The 20,274-nt window shown below is 39.8% G+C and overlaps 1 protein-coding gene and 1 long non-coding RNA gene across 4 annotated transcripts in view; one reads left to right on the plus strand and one right to left on the minus strand.

Moving 5' to 3' along the window:
* The window catches only part of LOC141411518 (uncharacterized), a 122,456-nt gene that overhangs the window by 41,171 nt on the left and 61,011 nt on the right, over nucleotides 1-20,274 (minus strand). The gene's annotated exons all lie outside the window — the stretch shown is intronic.
* The window catches only part of Synpr (synaptoporin), a 300,697-nt gene that overhangs the window by 35,513 nt on the left and 244,910 nt on the right, over nucleotides 1-20,274 (plus strand). The window contains exon 1 of one of the 3 annotated variants that reach the window (XM_074044117.1): nucleotides 149-195. The exons of the other annotated variants lie outside the window; for them this stretch is intronic. Coding sequence (XP_073900218.1) covers nucleotides 154-195 — 42 coding nt within the window. The 5' untranslated portion in view covers nucleotides 149-153. Of the gene's footprint in view, nucleotides 1-148; nucleotides 196-20,274 lie in introns of those variants that run through there. 3 annotated transcript variants of the gene reach the window in all.

Consider the following 20,274-nt stretch of genomic DNA (forward strand, 5'->3'; position numbering starts at 1 on the left):
AGAGGCCTCTTTTCCAAGGTCCTAGAAAGGCTCATAGCAGAAGGACCAGCTTAAGAGCATGAATAGAAGTCAGAGTATCAGGGTTCTAGCTCTTAAGTGACTGGCATTTGTCACATTGTTGACTCATCAACAATCCTTTCTCTTTAAGGTATAATGCTCAAAACTGGCCCCAGAGGAGATGAGAAAAGTTCAAAGGTAATGCTGTAAACTGATATGTACCTTAATTAGTCTCACATTCCAGTGGACACTCACTTTCCTTCACTTCATAACTTCAATTCCTAAACTTCTGGGTCTTTTGAGGAAAGAACTGGGCACTAGATGAAACTGAATCCAGTCCATTCCATAGCATTTATTGAACTCCTACTCTGGAGATGATATGAAGATTAAATCCTTGAACTTGATCATGTAGTTGATGAGATAAAACAAAAAAAAACCAGAATGTCTTAGTTCTATTGGAAAGGTACTCCTTTATGTTCCCCAAGTGACTTATCTCTGACAGGTGACACACGAAGGCTTCCCCAAGGAGGAAACATCTGAGTATTTGATCTGAGTTTAAAACTGTAGAAGCCGAAGAGTTACAAATAAGACAGTAAGGTATGTAGGGAGGGTCTAGAACAGAAGGGGGAAAGCAAAAGATTCAGATGAAAGAAAATACATTCAAAGAATAATATTGAAATATACCACATTTGTGTAGGAGCATGACACAACCAAATGTACTGAAACTGTTGAACAATACAGGGTAGGGGAAAAGGGTAAGAAAGAGTAATAGATGGGGTTAGCTAATTATAGTACAATATATTTATAGGTAAAATACTAAGGTAAAACCCCACCAAACAGTGAACAGACACTAAAACAATGAAGGGCAGGAACAGAAAACAGGTCAAGGTAAGGGAAGAGTACCAGTAAAAGAGGGATGGTAAATGAGGAGGGTCAAGGAGGGTAAATATGGTTGATGAATTTTCTACACATGTATGAACATGGAACACTGAAACCTATAAAGCCATTTTAAGAAGGGGGGCAAGAGGGAGAATAATGGAAGGGATGAGCCAAACACATATATGGAAATGTCACAATGAAATTCCCTACACAGCTATTATGTACTAATTAAATAAAGTTATACATACAAAAATAGAAAGAATATGCATTCAAAGAGAATACATTAAAGCAAGTTCAAAATAGGACAGGAAGTAATGCTTGCTTTTCCTGAATTCTTTCTTTCAAGAATTGTGTGTTTTTCTCATTTAATACTCACAACATCCCTACAAGTCAGGTAATTCATCACTACTGAGAAAAGTGATGGCCTGAGAGGTTAAGTAACTTCCCAAATCATCCAGAAAGTAGCAGAGTCGGCATTTAAATCCAGCCTCATTGAAAAATCTTAATGTTTAACTGATTACACTATTCTGTCTCAACAGGTAATTGTAGTGGGAATACTGGCCAATAGTGGAAAATAATGCTGAAAAAGTAATTGTAATTATTGCAGCTATCTCCTGCCTCCAATTAGTATTTTCAATGCAAAGGTACTAGACAAAGTGTCTTGATCCAACTTAATTCCTACTGTGGGGTGCTTTATTAGTCTCACTTTAGGATGCGTAAACTTAGAAAATAAGGAAGGAAAATAAGGAAGTAGTGGACTAGTATCAGTGGCCTCCACCTGAATTCTCCTTCCTATGACTAGGACCAAATGATCAAGAGCCTTCATTGCAGCAAGTCCAGGAACTTTGCTTATATCTTGCAGCTGACCCAAAAATATTAAAAGTTTGTGAGCTAGGGGTGGCTTGATTGGGGCTTTTGAAGATTAATTTGGAATCAGCACTGGGGAGATTATGGGACAGAAAATCAGAACAGAAGAATGGAGTATGGGACTACTGCAACAGTCCATGTAAGAAGATGTAGCCAGATGGATGTGACCCAGATGAGTGGTCATGAGAGCCTAATATTAAAAGGAGAGAAAGGAAACACATGTATTGGGCTTATAAATTATATGGGTTCTCTGTGGCAATTGTAAATCTGGATCTTACTAGAAAGTGAGACTGCTTGTGGTGGTATATGCTACAACTGGCAGCAACTTGAGCTAGCTATTTAGTATGGAGAGAACCTGGAGCTGTGATTATCAGACACTGGTTGCAGCTGCAGCCACCCAGAATTAGCCTGACCAGATGGTAATGGGTGACTGGCTGTTCTCCATGGACCTCAGGAGGAAGCACAACAAATATACAAGCAAGAAGCACATGGTTTCCCATGAACACATCAGAAAATTTTGTGATTTTCTGATTCTCTCAGGGCATTTTCCTCTCAAATTACCTGTTAATTTACTCAGGTTGACAATAGTGAAGAATGTCTTATAAAAATTTGATTTTTATATGAGGCCATCTGGTGAGTGTTCTACATGTAATATCCTCATAGTAAAAAAAAATCAGGTTAGAGGCTGAAAAATCTTTGCTAGTACAGTCTTGGTATAGATTATTTATAGCATGGCAGAGCAGCCACTGCCATTACAACTTAATTCTTGGGTAACAAGAGACAGGGTGTTAATTAGATCTTCCAGATAATAGTAATGACCATTTACATGTACCAGGCATTTCCCCACATGTAATAGGTATGAATTCTCAGCATCATTCACTTGGGGTACTCAAGAAACAAAAATTTAATTAGTGCCTTTACTAAAATAATTTGAACCACAGTCTATCTAGTGGTCAAACAATACCTACACCTAGGACAAGTCTGACGAAGAAATGTGTTAGCTGCTCCAGGGATAGAATGCAATCAAGTTCACCCCTTCAATTTATTTTCCTTTCCACCATACAAGATACCAGGTCCAGGTGGTCTTACTCAGGCACCACCTGGTGAAGGTAGAGATTGGCCCCACTTCTTTGTCTGGACTTGGTGAGATCCTACTAGCCTCATACATCAGAGTAAATTCAGTTAGTCAAAACAACTCACTTCCAAGTGGAGGATGTTTAATCTGCTAGTTTAGATTTGTCCCCATTTGATTCTGGTTCAGGTAACCAGGGAAAGTGAAGTCTGTCATGTCAATTATTCCCAGTGGAAACATTCCACACAGCTGTGATCTGACATTGAGTTCTTTGCCCCCACAACAAGACCAGGTAGCCCACACATCTTTCTTTTTCAGCCAACTTCCACTTCTTACTCAAGACCCATTCCTATAGCACTCTGGGACTTGTGGGTTATAAAAGGGGTTTTGTTTTGTTTCCACACTTCTGTATGTCCAAGATAGAACTATAAGCTTAAAAAAAGTGTTATTTTTATCATTAGTTCATTTCCTAGGAATCTGAGTCCAGGACAAAATGTGGCCCCATATATCTACCTGAATAGGGATGGAGTGGGATGAAGAAATGAGAAGAAATTAGACAGACAAACAGACACACACACACACACACACACTCTCATTTGATCTCCACAGCACCTCTTGGTGGTAGGAACATTGACTTTATCAATGAGAAAAATGAGTCTTATAAAAGTTAAGGAACATTTTTAAAGGTCCACTGGGACCAATAGTGTACATGTAAGAGTGTTAGCACATCTGTGTTGACTGCAGAGGGCAAGCTCTTCACCTTACTCTATAGATTACACAGACTAAAGTCAGCTCAGAGGACCTTACTTAGAATTCAGCTCTCAGGGTACATATTTGGAGCTGTGTGTGAATCAAAATATCTTACAATAGGTCTACTTTAGTCTTCTATTACTAGCGATTACTGACAATAGTCAACCCATGTCTGAAGTTTCTGAAGGTCTCCCTCGTAACAAATAGGACTATGCTAGGAGTCCAAGGTTTTTGCCATTACTTATGGATTAAAAGGAACTCCCGTGGGTTTCTGGTTGGAACTATACTTTGTTTGTCCCTGATCACGAGGTGGCTAGTCTTGTCCAGAAGACTGGAGGCCTAGATTCTGGTCCTTTGTCTTCAGCCTTGTCACAGTGATATCCTGAAGCCAGTGTCGTCTCCATCATCTGTTGGTTCCCTCTCTATATTAAATAACACCAGGAAAGGGACTTAAGATTGTTACTAGTTTTGACATCCTCAGAAGGCAGTGAAGTTTGTGGTAAGAATCAGACTCAATAACTCGTGGAGGCAATTGTACTCTTTCTAAATGAGTTTACATTGGGCCAGTTTTACAAGGTGTAATATAGAAACAGCTCAGATTTCAATGGCTACCAGGTTCACTTCCCTGCTTTTCAATTTTTCCAAAACCAATGGTAATATTTTCTCTATCCATTAGAAAACTATAGAAATAAAGAAATAAAGTGAACCACTGACACTTTATCTTTTGATTTGTCTTGCAATAGCTAGATATAAGGTAATTGCTTGCTATGTTAAAGTTGCAACCATTGATACAAATTAGGGAAAAATAACCCCTGACTGAAGAAAGTGTAGTTAAAAATTAGGATTAATATATATACACTATAAAGGAAATGTGTCTCTACCAAAATGACTAAAAAGGAAAAGATAATACCAAATGATGGCAAGAATGTAGAACAACTAAAACTTTCTTACAGTACTTGTGGGAGTATAATTGGTATAATTTGGAGAAACTACTGATGTTAGCATATATGTGTGTTTATATGTAGTAAATATAGGTTTTATCTATATGAGATACATGCAATATGTAACTACTCGTGTATCTATATAAGTACATTTTGTCCAGGCAGTTCTACTCTTAAGTATATGTTTTCCAAAAAAAATACTCTTAAGTATTTGCTTCCCACAAATAAGTATATTCATGATAGACTATTTAAACCATAAATGTCCCATTAGACTGGTGAACCAATACATTGTGGTATGTTTATGTAGTGGACTACTTGCACCAATCAGAATGAACACATGATAAGTTTGTACCACACAGTTATTAAGCAAAATAAACCACATGCAAAAACACATTAAGCAAAATAAACCAGATACAAGAGAGCATATAGTTCTATAATTTAATTAAAAAAAATACATTGCAAAAATAACCCCTGGTCTTAGTAGGGAGCTTTTCGTGGGAAGAAGATGAAAAAAGGCTTCTGGCCCCTGATAATGCTGTGTCCTGATCTAGGGACTGAGCAGATAGCTGTGTTCTCTCTGCGGAATTGCACTGGGCTGTGTGCATGGACTGAATATACCACATCATTCACTTTAAGAGGCAGGAGGGCACAGAAGGGAAAGGCAGGACAAACTAAATATTGTTAGCAAATTAACTGTGCTTAAGTTGTAAAATGTCATTCCAATGAGGAGTACCACGTAGGCTGAATCTGAAATAGATTTCTGTGGCCCCATCACTAGGTTTTAATGATACTTTTAAGATATTCTGCAAATCTCTGTCACAGGACCAGTTATATCATTCAAAATACTTAATACTGAGCTGTTTTTTAAAAATGCTGCACACAGTCAGGAAAATGGGGCTATTCACAGTGTGGGAGTTCTTTCTCAGTTCTTCTTTATCCCTGAGTTCTGGAAGCTCAGAGCCCCATCTCGCTCTTTGGGGCTCTCCAAAATCTTTTATTCAGGCTGCATATTTCACTGCAATTAGGTGACCTGTTCAGTATGACAGGCCTGAGTCACCCATCTCATATCATATGCAACTGGTCTATATTTAAAAGAAAGAAATCATAATGTACCAGCGTGACCTAGGAGTTTAATCACAGGTTTGAGTCTTCCAGGCTCCAATTCTCCTAACATGCCTCTTCTCCCTGGCATTGACTCACAATCATGTGTTTTTAAAATGGACAAGGGAATGAACATTAAAACAAAATTGCTGGTGACTAAGAATAGTAGCCAGCCATGCTGGGAAGAACACAGTGCTTCAGGGCTGAGCAGCAAAGCTGGAGAGACCATGTACTGTGGTCATGCCAGCTAAGCCTTGGTTTGGAGGGCAGCTCTGACTTCCCCAGAGCTGATGCCTGGATCCACTGTTGTTGAACAAACTTGCCACATTTGCTAGTGGCTTCTGTTTCAACATGGGTAGCATATGACTGAACAGTATGGTGGCTTCATTTTTTTCTGTCTTTTATTTATTATCTTATTCATGAGAAGCCAGGACCTGTTTTCTCAAATTTACTACCATACCTCCAGCATGGGGAAAAGAGGCTGTTCTTCAGTAACTGCACAATATATTTGTTATTTGAATGATTTAAATATAATCTTAGGTCAAATCCAACCTGGAGGCTATCCCAGCTATAGCAGCTCTGTAGCTTAGTGTAAAATAATAACTATTATCAACCAGCCTGGTAAAATACAGTCTAGAAGGGCCCTGGGGCTTGAATATAAGCCCATGAAAATATTTTTACTTGGGAAGCTTGAAAACATTTCTTTACACAATCTGAACCTGCTCCAAGTAGTGTTAAGAATATACCCTCCCACTCTCTTGAGGAAATTGAAGTCAGGGAGACTTTTCTAAAGTGACATAGCTAAGAAGTAATAGAATTGGTCAAACCCCAGGCATCTTCCAACAAATCAAAAAATATCTTCTGATCTTTTTATGTTCCAGGATATGTAGCAGAAGCTAGAGGTTTGGAAGAGGCATAAGTCAGTGTACCTATCTTGGTACTTACTTTCTGGTAAATAAAAAACAAAAACAGCAGCTCTGTGAACCTGTAAGTTACCTTCAGCTTGTGGGTAGCTCTTGAAGGCCACGCTTCCATCTTTTCTTGGGTGTATCCCCTTCAAAACATGCCTAGCATATCTAGAAGAGACAGTTCCAAAACAGGATCTAGAGCCTGACAGGAAGCAAGAGTTTTCCCATTGGACTTCATGAAGTTTCTTGCTTCTTTCTGAAGTTTCTTAGACTTACAACTTATGATTCCCTGGCTTAGCTTTCTCTTCTTCACCCCTCTTTCTTCACTATCTGACTCATCCTTCACATTCAGGTCCTCTCCTGCCCCTGCCCTCAGGTTTGGTCCTCTGACGCTTACACAACTTTATATAGCTTACCTGCATTACCCTCCTGGAGTAACAGGGCCACTTAATAAGTGTCTTTCACAATGGAATGTTAGCTCCCCAAAAGCCAGAATATACCTGTCCTTTCTCTTGTTGTATCACAACCTTTCATTTAGGACTTTGCTCAGAGTACCCACTCAATGTTTTTATTGGAAGGAAAAAAGGAAGAGCAATGAGATAGAATGGATTTTATACTTAACAATAATTTTGAAAATAATACTGGTGTTCATTAAACTTTTAGGATGTTCCAGGTTAATTCTCTCATTTAGTCTTAACCACAACCCTGGGATGTAGGTTTCAACATCCCTGTTTTATTTATTTATCTTTATTGGCATATATTAAATTGTACATACTGGGATTTCATCATGACACTCCATGCATGCCTATAATATACTTTCATTATGTTCACCCCCTCTATTAACATTCCTGTTTTATAAATGAGAGACTAAAGCCCAAATCACATAGCTATTAGGCTAGACATCAAGGATCTAAACCAGTCTGATTTCAAGGTCTCCTTGAGTTCATATTATCCAGCAGCAGAGTCTATCTGTATTGGCATGATTGACATTTTGGGTCAACTAATCCTTTGTTGTGAAGCTGCCCTGCACATTGTTGGGTGTTAGCATCATTCCAGACCTTTACTCACAGATGCTCGTAGTACCTCCCCCTGCACCCACGATCCCCTCCAGTTGTAATAACCAAAAATGTCTCCAGATATTGTCAGATGCTCCCTTGGGGACTAACTCATGCCTGGCTGAGAATCACTGCTTTCCAGTAATATGCTACATCCAAAAAAGAAAAATATCATTAAAACTCAAGCTTAAATACTTTCTCAACACCAGGTTCCCCCCACCCCTCCAATCCTTGAGTTTATCTTAGCTTTCCTTGCTGAATTCCAACCAAAGAAAGTTTCAAATCAGGTGAAGTCTCTATTGGTTACCCTCTATCACTGGGTAGATTTTTCAGGGACTTGATAAATAGGGATATCTTTCTGCCCAATGCCTTCTATACCCTTCTCCTACCCACACCTCTCACCCTTCCTTTGTGTCATCTCCAGATGACCCATTCACTCAAACTATGTCTGAAAAGCAGAGAAGAGCTTCCTCAATTTCAAAAGCATGAAAGTAAAGACTCAGATGGAAAGGAAAAATTTCTCATGTGCTTTTCATCAGAGCAGTCACCAGTCTGAAGATAGTTATAGAATGAAATCTGTAGCTGGGCATGGTAGTTCATACCTGTAATCCCAGCACTCAGGAGGCTAAGGCAAAAGGATGGCAAATTTGAGTCCTGTTTGGGCTACAGTGAGAGTGTCTTCAAAAAAAATTAAATTTGGAACTAAATTTTTAACCTTTCTATTGATCTCGGTTTTTTTTTCCATTTGCATTAAGATAGGAAGCAACTTCTATGTTTATTCTCATTCAATGCAAGCAGAATTTATTAAAAGCTGAAATATTTTACTAAGAGATTTTATAAACTGAAGAATGTGGTCTCTAGTAACAGAGAAATTAGTGACACCTGGTGGAGGACCAAGTAATGGTATTTAGATTTAAAACAAGGTTATTATTATTTTAGAATAATCTGTGCTATTTTGGCCAAGTACCATAAACTATTTTTGGCTCACAGCTGTTTTAATGAGCAGGGCAGGAATATGTAATTACAAATGGTTTAGTCCTAGAATTCAGAATAGTGAATACATTTTTTTTCCAGTACATAAAAGTCTCATGTAAGCAGGAACAGGGAACAGAGGCAAATCCATTTGTTTTTAAGATTCCCATCAGAAAGATAACCTGGGGTGGTTATAGAATCTGACACATCTAAAGAGGATGTGGCTCGGGTGTGGGTGTTACGAGGGAGTCCAGTGAGGTGGGAGGTAAGTGTTACTTACCTGGTGTAGAAGGGTTCTATCAAGAGAGATCAGATACACGTAATAATAGCCTTGTCAAAGCTACCTTCTATTAGCCCCTCTGCTGAAATTCAACTTGAGATTTCCAGAAAGTTGTCTTAATGGAGTATGTGTGTCCGTGTGTGTGTGTGTGTGTGTGTGTGTACAGGCAGATGAAAGTGAGAAGAGACCACTTCACTAGACACAGGGCCAGAATGCAAGCTGGCCACCTCGAAGGGAGAAGCTTTTCTTACATTTATAAACCCATCACAATGCATTTTGAATCTTGGGCAGATTGACAATTGATATTTCCCTGCAGTCACTCCTGACCTGGCCTTTTTCTGATGAGCACTTCCTTTGATATCTTGCAGCAGCTGACATTAGTTCCACTAGCAGATGCTTGTAAAACCTGCTACTGAAAGACGGTATCAGTCCAGAGTGGGGAATGAGCTCTGTTCTGCATGCTGCACTGCCTAACCTCTTGGGTACAACGGTGACTCTATACACAATACAAAACCCTGTTCTCTGTAGCACAAAGTCCAGGGGAGAGACAGTGGTTCTGTAATTGTTGGGGCTGGTACTATGGACACAGAGCACAATTTGCAAGGGAGAATGAAGAAGGGGAGGGACAAGAGAACCCACACTGCTTAGAAGGCCAGGAGATTTCCATTTTCCTTGAGCTTGGTGTAAGCAGTGTCCTAAGAATGGCCATCCCTTTGAGAAACTGTTAATCTGAGGGCTTTCTCTGACCTCAATAGCCTGAACCAAGGTGCTCTCTAAATACACAAAACTTCCTTACTGCTTCTGACCCTGTAGCTCTGTCTGAGCCATTGTTCTCTGCCCATAATCTCCCTTTTGCTTGCCTGTTGTCTAGTCTTCTTTAAAGACCACTTTTCTGACCCACACAAGTCCACAGTAGCTTTATCCACTATATCCCATTTAGCAACATATAGAAATATTAGAAACAAGCTAAATGTCTGATCACTTAAATTTAGCTAAATATATCATACTATAATATGTAGAGAGAAAAAAGATGAAATAAAAAATTACTTGGAAAGTGTTTATAATGTTTGGTTGAGCAAAAACAGATTATAAAAAAGTTTGGATAACATTTCCCAGATGCCACAAGTATGAATTTATGCTTTAGGATGAAACCAGAAATTATACCAGGGTAGTACTGAAAGGAGGGTACTCATGCATTATAGGATCACAAATATACAGTAGACAACCCCCACACACACACCACACACACACACACACACACACACACACACACACCCCACATACACATAAGCTATGGCAGATGGTAAATGAGCATATCACAAGATGCTTAACAGCACATCATTAGAGAATCGCCCAATTAAAACAATATGAATTACGTACCCATTAGAATGATTAAAATGCAAAAACACTGACAATGCTGAATGCTGGTGAGAATGTGAGAAACAGGAACTCTCATTCCATCGATGGTGGGAATGCAAAATGGAAGACAAGTCTGTCAATTTCCTACAAAACTAAACCTGGTCTATATAGGATCCAGCAATTATAAGCATACATATTTATCCAAAAGAGTTGTCTACAAACTTTTTACCAATATTTACAGCAGCTTTATTCATTATTGCTCAAAGTATTCCGTATGATAGTATAATGGATTCAGGGCATTATGCATTTTTTAAAAACCAGTACCACTGCGTAACACAAAGAGTGTTAATCCTAATGGAGACAAAGCACTTTAGTCAGTAACTATGTATTGATATCGGTTATAAGTTGTAACAAACATACTACACTAAGGGAAGCTGTTAACAGGGAAAACTGTACATTTGGGGTGGGAACCTGCTTTCTGTTCTGTTCAGGAGGGCAGAGGCCACAGAGTTCTGTGCCTTTGGGTCACTGGAAAGTGCTTGGATATGACTGTAGAGAAGGTGGTACATCCTTTGATGGTGTAAAGCAGGAAAAAAATCATTCTTGGATTTATACTTATGAAACATCACTGTGGAAGAGCCAAGAATCAGGCAGAGAAGCTATGAAGCTTTGTAGTCCTCCCTGCAAGAAGATGGCAGCTTGTATCTCATCGCTGCAACACTGATGGACAGGAGAGAGTAGGGACTTGGATTGGAAGTATCACTCCTATGCCTGTTTGCCCTGCTGGACTAAATGGTTAAGACTAAAAACAACCATCCTTCTCTGTTGAGCTTTCAGCACGGTTCTTTGTTTATGGGCCGCCTTAGTCCAAAAAGTTTAACTGCAGTACAGACTACCAAAATCCATCTCAGCTATACTTTGGCTTTTCTTCCACAGTGTAAATTACCCTAGAAGTTGTTCTATGCAGGCCCATGATTCGTTGCCTAACTTTAGGTTTCTTTAGAAGGCTCTGGCCATTTGTTTTGTCAGAGATTTAGGCCATTGTTCAGGGTGTGGAGAGACAACAACGGTACAGTTTAATGTGCTACAGATGTCTAGGACAGTGACTCAGACTCCTGGCAGCAGTCCAACACAGGAAACCTGCTGTTGCAATTCGTATTCGCTGTATCTACGCCGGAAACAGCTCGAGCTGTAATTGCAGAGTTTATAGTGATGTAAATGCAGCAAGCCCAGTGAAGCCACACAGATGTACATCATTAGGATCCTCTCCGCCTCAGAGGCGATTCATTTGCAATCAATTTCAAGGCCTTTGTAGATGGGAAGAACGTTCTTTCATAGTCTACCTCATTCTAAAATCTGCCCTCCTGACACTTTGATAACAGGTGATAACCAAACCTCTTGTGTTCAACAGAATGTGCCTATAATAACAAGCCTGGCATTAAAAAGAGAGAGAGAGGAGAGAGAGAGAGAGAGAGAGAGAGACAAAAGGTCTAAAGTATCACCAGTCCTCTTTGCGAACAGAATGCACTCTCCATTTGACCCAATTGTCCACAGCACTTCCTCTCTCCTTACCTATCTTGTGATTAATAAGGGGACAAGGACTTAAACTCAGAAAAGTCAGAAGAGCTCTGGATACAGTTTCAGAAGAACTGCTTTCTTTCCTTTGTGAGATCCAAAATATAAATAAGTGAATAAATGGTTTTGGTCTACTGAAATATATAGAGAAAATAGTTAATTGTGTACTTAAAATGCTTAGTTCCTTATTTACTGTGTTAGGATCCCAATTGGAGTAAATGTATGCTAGACAATATGGTTTCTTATACAGGGAGTATTAATAAAAGCCTAGCTTGGGTAAAGGGAAACTTGAAGGGGTAGTGCAGTAACTGGGGTTGGTGTTAACAGAGCTGTTCTTCCCTTTGGGCCCATAGGTATGCCGGGAGGAGTCCTTACGGGAGGGAAGGAGTGAAGGGAAGGGAACTGTCGTGAGAAGAGTGGTGACTTCCATTGAGGGACGTAGCTTGGTTGAAATGACTTTGTAGGGAAAGAACCTGGGGAGTACTGCCCTCACCCGACTCTGTTCTTCATCTGAATCAAAGTCAGAGCCCAAGGGAAACCGTTGGTGTGGTCCATCCAAGTGGCCTCTTATTTCCCCAGGAGATCAGAGGTAGAGGAATGAAAGATGGAAAGTGAATCTGAAGGGACAAATTGAAAGATATATTTAAAGATGCATATCCTAAAATAATATGCTAACTTTGAATGTTGTCTTTGTCTGCCATTAGCATTTTCTGAAACTATTTTATTTAAACTCTTTATACATCAATTTTGTCTTCACCACTACAGCCACTTTTGAGTCATCTCACAGTTTGTGTTTTTCACTTTAACAAAATACATGTACAAAACTTCTACAGCTGTAATGCTGTTGCTGGAGCTTTTTGCCCAAGTCACAAATACTCATATATTATGACATTTTTGCTCTTTTTGTTTTTATGCACACTTAAAACTATTGTTTCACTTTCCAAAAATGATTTTGAAAGGTTATTTATAATTGTCCCTTACTATTGAGAGGTCATGAATGAAATGCAGTCTAAATTTCTTTGGGCCTCTTTTTACCAACTCTCTCAGCTTACCTAAGCATCTAAAATAAGACTAATTGAGATCACTTCAGATATGTTATGTCCTCCCAAATGGTGATGGAGTGCTCTATGATTTGAGAGTTCTAATGATATGAATATAATAATATTCCTTTTTATTTCAGGAATAATTTTGTGAAGGAAAACATTATTTTGGATAGTGAGATGCTATGCTAAAACTATTTAGGCTTCGGTTTCTGTAACCATGGAATATTAATAATACTAGTGCTTGCCTCACAGAACTAAGAAAAATTGAGAGAATATCATGGATGCTAAGGACGTAGCAGTGCTCAACTTCATTTAGTTTGTGGTGGTGTTTTTAAGGCAGGGTCTCACTTGTTTCAAGGCTGTCCTTAAACTCATGGGCTTAAACAGTCCTCCTGCCTCGGTTCCTGAAGAGCTGGGAATACAAATGTGGCCACTGCACACCCATTATGTGTTGATCACTTACAAGGTTTTTATACTTGATCTTAGCCAAAAGGCAGAGAAGCAATTATAAGGTTTCTAAATGGCCATAAATAATCCACTTACTTATCTTCTTAATGATGACCACTCTTTTCTTATTCCAACTCAGAGGTAATACATTAATGGTGCGATTTGGCAGTAATGAAATGCAAGTGTAGTTGAAAAGCCCGTGCATGGATAACTACTTCCTTTGTGAATTTGGTAGGAGGCAGGTACTTCCATATGGTTTTTGAAGTCCTGTTTATCCTTTGCCTAAAGCCTTCTCCCTACCCCCTTTTCCTTTAAGTGCACTATTGCTAAAATCTTTCATCTTTTGGTAGCTGGAGAACTGCAGGAGCTGCTGCCTCATTTTAGCCCAGTAGGTGGCAAAAAGCACAGAATTTTCTCTGTACCTGTCCTGAGCATTAATTAGACTGATGTTCTGATTTATTTTGATTTTTTGACTTTTGGCTTCATTTTGCTTTCTTTTTGTCTTTCTCATAAAGGCCAAATACAAAAAGTTAAGATAATCCATCAAGTTTGTCCAAATTCATTTAAGTTAAAAAGCTTAAAAATAAACTGTTCTTAATACTGTGGCATTATATTTGTAAAACACAGGCCATTTCTGGCCGCTTTATACTGAAACTGCTAAGAACAGTGAACATATCACAATTTTACATTTTAGTGTTCTGTCTACTGCATTTTAGGAAGAAAATCTTAGCTACAGGACAAAAATCTTTGCATTTATAATTTTACTTAGTACTTACAAATATTGAGGGAAATACATAGATCACTCCTTTTCTATACACACACATGCACACACATGTACACACACTTGCACACACCCCCCCCCAATGATTAACATCTGAGTAAAGGGGGAGTCTTTTTATTACATATGCAGCATATGTAGAAAAAGATGACTCACAGAGACCCTAGCAGTACCACAGCCCAGCATGTCACATTCAATTGTCCCCCTACAAGTGCTGTGACAGGGATGGGAGTTAAGGAACAGTAGAACCCTGTCTTGTTCATGTTTTTTGGTAAATAAAGACTTCAGGGCATATCATGATGGAGGGAAAAAGAAAAGCTCCAGTGCTAAAGCTCTGTGTGTGTGTTGAGGAGAAGAGGAGAGAGATGATGCATGATTACATAAAATCATCCAGAAGGGACTAAGCAAGAATCTAAAGTTAATGCCTGCAGGCACCAAGCCAGCAAAATGAAAGCATGGAGCAGGCTGCCTGTTGGAGAATCAGCAGTGTGCTAAATGGAAATGACACTTGTAGTCAGAACTGAGACCACAATGCAAAGAGTGCATGCATGTGTGTGAAAGACAGACAGACAGGCAGGCTGTGGCAAACTGGAGAGCCCTTTCCCTCAGATGAATGTTTAAACAGCAATGTGTGGGTTATCAGCTAGTAACCTTGTGACCTCTGGTTAAGGTACATCTACTTTGCAATCAATTATTCTAAGTCCCTCCCTTGTTTCCCAGTGAAGAACTTGACTCTACTTGGGTTCCATACAGGACATATCCTCTATCTGTTGACTGTGTGCCCCTTACAAGATGTCGCTCTTCCTTCTTGTTCATTATTTCCTCTACTTAATCCTATTCGTTTCTTAGACTATTCTGAAGGACTCCGTTATCCCTGATCAGTGTTGGTCTTCCAAGAAAAAAAAATGCTCAGTTTGTCAAAGGCCAGAATTTGGAGTGATCTGCCCAGTGGATTTTGGTGTATTTAGCCCTCTGCTCATTTATTTGTTGTGTCTCTTGCTCTTTTCATCTTCTTACTTTATGTGCCTAATGGGTTTGACAGTTTGAGTTCAAGTTGCAATACTGCATATTCCCAATAGAGGACAGGAGTGCTTTTCAAATTAAGCATGGCTGTGTGGGAGGAATTCTTTTAGCTTGCTTCTCTTTCTTCTGTTTCCAAGAAACAAGAAAATGTTTGGTTCTTTGTTGAGGAATTTAGGCCAGGTTTTCCTTACAGGCAGAATTTAAAGTTGAAATAGCAGTTCTTTTTACTCTTTCAGACAATATAGATCAACTTTGAGGATAGTGGGGTGATGACGTTGAGGAATATTATCTAAGATGACAAATTCCTAATGGTAAATGTGACATGTGGCTTCATGAATTTCAGACTGTTTTCTGAGTAACAGCATGTGTAGAATAATGTTTAAAGAATATCTGATATTCATGAATTCCACTTATTCAGTAACATTTGCTAAGAACCTGCTATATGGAAGGTAAAGTTCTAGAAGCCGTGAACAGGGAAGGAACAAGACAAAGCCCACCTGTGCAGTCATGCACTTATCTCCTACGTGGTAGGGAAGACATTTAACAAGCAGCCAACCAATGCAGGTGACTCAGGTAGTGTTGCCTGCTAAAATGCTAGTACAGGCAGAATGGGCATTGTGGGGCAGGAATATGAAACATACTCTCTGCTGAAGTCAACCTGAAAGAATGAAGAAGCAGAAAGCCATGTGAAGACCTTGCAGGGAGTCCCAGGATGAGGGGCAGCAAGTCCAAAGGTCCTGGGGCAGAAACAGAAAGCATGCCAGTGAAGCTGGAGTTTGATGAGCACTGCCGGCAGAAGGACAGAAAATGTGTTCAAAGAAACGAACAGAGTCTGATCATCAGGCTCGTATGCTTTGGCGAGGAGCTGGTACTTCTCTTGTCCCATGTGACTCGAGAATTGTAGTGTTGGAACAGATTTTGGAAATCCCTCCTTCAGTTACTCTCAAGAAATGTGAAAGAATCTCCTGAGGAATCTGGTTAGAAGGCCAAGGATGAGGTGTGGATTCACGTCTGTAAGCTTGATGATTCCGACGCCAGTCGTCCTTGGCCACATTTTGCGAAAATGCTGATAAATTTGTTAGGGCTGTGTGGCTGCAAGCCACAGAATTAAGCTCAAGGTAACACCAGCAGGGAATTCATTATTTGGGAGCTAAAGGAGCAAAGCAAACAGTAACAGTAAGACCCAAAGGTGTCCTGGCATCCAGGCTTGCAGACACTGGAGACTCTTCTCTCTTTTAACTTTACCATTAATGATGAATAATTACTGGATATATTTTTGATGGACAGTCTCTTCAAGGCATTGCAGTTTAGTGGTCAAGTCCAGCCCAGGTTCTCTGCTTCTCAGTGCGGGCTAATTACTTGCTCACGACCTTACAGTTATTAAACGTGTCAAATGTCAGGCAGTGTGCTAGGCACTGGTGACCCGATCACGAACCAGAGAGGCCTGTCTCACTGTCTCTGCCTTACCGTGTGGCCTCCTTTCTCTGAATTTGTTTATTGAGCAAAAACTTATTAAGTACCTATACAAAATGATGTGGATGAAACAGAGTCACAAAATAATCTTCACCTTTAGGACACTTATAATCAGTTTAGAAAAGTATAAAAAATTCAGCATAATGAGAATCCAGAAGAGTAAGAGGCTGCTTTCAACCCGTAGGAATTGAAGTGTCTTCTAGGAAGGGGATAGATCATCCTTATTCATCTTGCATAAAGACTGAGACCTAGTGAGGCTGCCTAGAATTAAGGGTGCCATGCACCATTTCCTAAATTGGAGCCCCCAACGTTGGCTTTGCTCCTAAAACACCCACTGTGCTTTAAGCGGCACACTCTGGACTTCTTCAACATTCATGATGGATTACAAACGATTTTCCCATACAGCCCCAAGCAGAAATTTGGGGATTGGCCAGTGGTTGGATAACAATGTTGACAGAGTAACTGGATGATTCAGATCCATGACAGTCACACTCTTGCCTGACTCACTGATGGCTCCCATCCTCCTCATCTGAACTCCACTTTATAAACTTAAGTTTTACTCCACTCTGAGCTGTTAGCATACCTGGCCAGGTGAGTGAGACAGGCTTTTTGATATAAGGGGGTATGAGAGAATTCTATGCACCAGCATTTACTTAGCATGAAGACATCCGTTTTAGACTTTTCATTCCTATGAGAAAACACTTGACAAAACAACTTAAAAGGAGAAAAGATTTATTTTGGCTCACAGTTTCTGAGACTTCAGTCCATCATGGTGGCCAGGAAGCAGAGAGAGAGAGAAAGAGAGAGAGAGAGAGAGAGGGATTGTGTCTGCACTCTGGTGTTCTCTCTTGTCCCTTTATTCCATCCAGGCCCCCAGCCTATAAGATGGTGCCATCCACATTCAGGGTGGATCTTTCTCCTTATAACTCACCTCTGGAAATACCCTCATAGACACACCCAGAGGTGTGCCTTATTAATCTCCTACATGTTTGTAAGTTGACAATCAAGATTAATAATCACAATATCTAATTTTTGTGAATGTTAGTATGCAAAAGTATAGTGTTGTCTGATACTTGTTTTTCATTTATTTGCTGTTCATTTATCTGTGTTACTTTTAGAAAAAACAACTGGTACTTTAAATGGGAAAGATTTGGCTTCTTTAAGGGGCCAAGTGTATGCAAGGTAAGAACACAGATTCTGAAGTCAGTCTGTCTGGATCAAAGCCTGCTGCGGCAAGACCAGGACCAGCATCTCCTGTAGACTCTGGACCCTGCCTCCTAGGTGGTTCGGATTTCCAGTTAGGACAAAGTTGGTAACAATTTCCTCACTGTTTACACCATATCCTCACTGGTCTTATTTTCCACTCCACTCATCAACTAGTGTCATCCTTTAAAAATGCAATTTTGACACACTACTCAGGTACATAAAACCATGAATGATTACCCACTACTTCAGAAATCTTAAGGGTCTGAACCTAAACTTCACACTTTTAATGCACCAGACCTGCTTTCCTTTGATTCCCCATCCTCTCTCACCCTCTCCCTTCTCCAAAGGCTCTGGCCTACCCAGCCATTGCTCATCTCTCTTCTCCACTGGGGCTTTTGCAAGTGCTTTTATTTGAACTTGGGCCTCTCTCCCCCTTTCCCTACTTCTGTGCCTAGTTAACTGACTCAGTGTGCCTAAGTTGGAAACTGCTTCCTCAGAGAAGGCTGTCTGACTCCTGAAGGATACTTCCTCATTGCACATGTTCTCTTAGTGCAGCTCACTTGCCTTAGGAGCATTTGTCATGACTGTGACCCTAACTATGTTGGCTCTGTATGCGTTCGAGTGTCTTGGAAACTAAAGTCTTCTGTTCACTGTCTTAGTAGAGTGTGACATAGCTTCTCTACCTGTCATCTTTTCAACCACTACTCAGCCTCTGGGACTGTATATTCCCTCCTACTCATCCTTGGTCTCGGGTCTATCCCATCTCCTCAGAGAAGAGGACATCATGTTATTAGTCCCATGATGCCATGTCCTTCTCCACTATAGTACTTTAGACACTGTAACACTTGTAATGGTTCTTCACTGCCTGTCTTTTGTGAAAGTATATAAGCTCTGTGGATGCAGCAATGACTCCCAGTACCTAGCACAGTGATTGTTTAGCCAAAAAATACTAGGATCACAAGTATTGATAGTGTGTTAACCAACCTGGTTGAATAACTCCATGATGTTCTCTGGAACTACTGAGGAGGGATAAAACGGATAGACAGATTAAACAGTTTGCTCAAGGGCAGTTGGGAGGCATCTTCCCTGAATCCCAAAGTGAGATCAGTGCCCTCTTCAGGTTCTGTGTTCCCAAAGGACTCATCATAATCTCTACTGTCATTATTGCTCCTTTCCCATGATACTAGGAGAGCCAAATGTTCACTCACCTTTTTGGTTCCTATGTTTGTGTTCCTGGCACATATTAGGTACTCTATTATTTGTTGAATATGAAACATATTTATCCTGACATAGACCCATAATCAGCTTTAGAAATGTCAAAATGGTTTTCCTTATAAATTAAGGTAAAGACAAATAAACAATGAAATCAGAAGATGTGAGCAATGTGAAGTTCAAGTGGTATACTGTAGAAGTGAGGCAATGGTGGTTCTAGAACCAAAATATCTGAGTTTGGATTTTGCCTCTTCCTCCTAAGGAATTGCCAAGATATTAAGCTGCTGTGAGCCTTGGGATCCCCATCTAAAAAATGGGAGTAATAATTTTATACCCTTTTAGAGTTGTGGTGATATTAAAATGAAGTAATGCATGAAAAAATGATTAGAATAGTGCTTTATACATAAGAACTGGGGAATGCTCTTCAAATGGTAACTATCATTGTTACAAGTCTTTGTGACCTGGCCCAAATGTGAAAAACATCAGTGCCCTAGTTTCTCAGATCTCTACAACTGGAGTTGGCTCTCCTGGCTTTGGCGGATCCAGGCCTGTGTCCTAGCTCTGTCCCTTACTGCATCCACTAATGCTCTCACACCATCCCTGCCTAAGATCCACAATCCCTCTCACTTTAGAAGTTCTCTTACCAACCTCACAGGAACCCCATCTTGTGCCCAGAAGTTTGGCCTCTTTCTCTCTGAATCATTTGCTCTTGTGAAGAGTGCCCAGTGTCCTGGCACTGCCTTTGACCATACTGTTTTCTTCCATCTCAGTCAGCCATGATTCTTTATTTTCTCTTTTTGGCTAGAGATATCACCTTTCTATGTAGCTATTTTCCATCCTATCAGATCTTCTAGACAATTAGATAATGCATTTCCCAACTAAGCAACATCCCATTTCAAAAGTCATGATCCCTTTTAATCCATACTGTCTGTCCACTGGCCTCTCATTTGTACAGCATGGGTCTGCAATGGTGGGGTGTGTAGATGTATAAGAGTCAACACTGAGGTGATTTAACTATTGAATGTGTGAATTAATCACCTGGGAATTTTTTAAAATGCGGATTCCTGTGTCTCATTCTTAAGATTCAGATTCACCCTTGGACCCTGGGAATTTGAATTTTAATTAGCATCTAAGGGAATTAAATTAATCAACACATCCCCAAGGTTCAGATATGACTCAATTTATTGGCATCCTAACATCTCCACTCACTTTTTGACCTAACTTGTTCACTTCAATAAATAGCATTCAATTGCACTCTTATAAGAAAAGGTAAAGTTTCACGTAAGGTACAGGAAAATCTTATAGAGTATGCAGAATTAAGGGTTGAGGAGTGATT

The sequence above is a fragment of the Castor canadensis genome, chromosome 10 (genome assembly GCF_047511655.1).
Source record: "Castor canadensis chromosome 10, mCasCan1.hap1v2, whole genome shotgun sequence".
Lineage (NCBI taxonomy): Eukaryota > Metazoa > Chordata > Mammalia > Rodentia > Castoridae > Castor > Castor canadensis.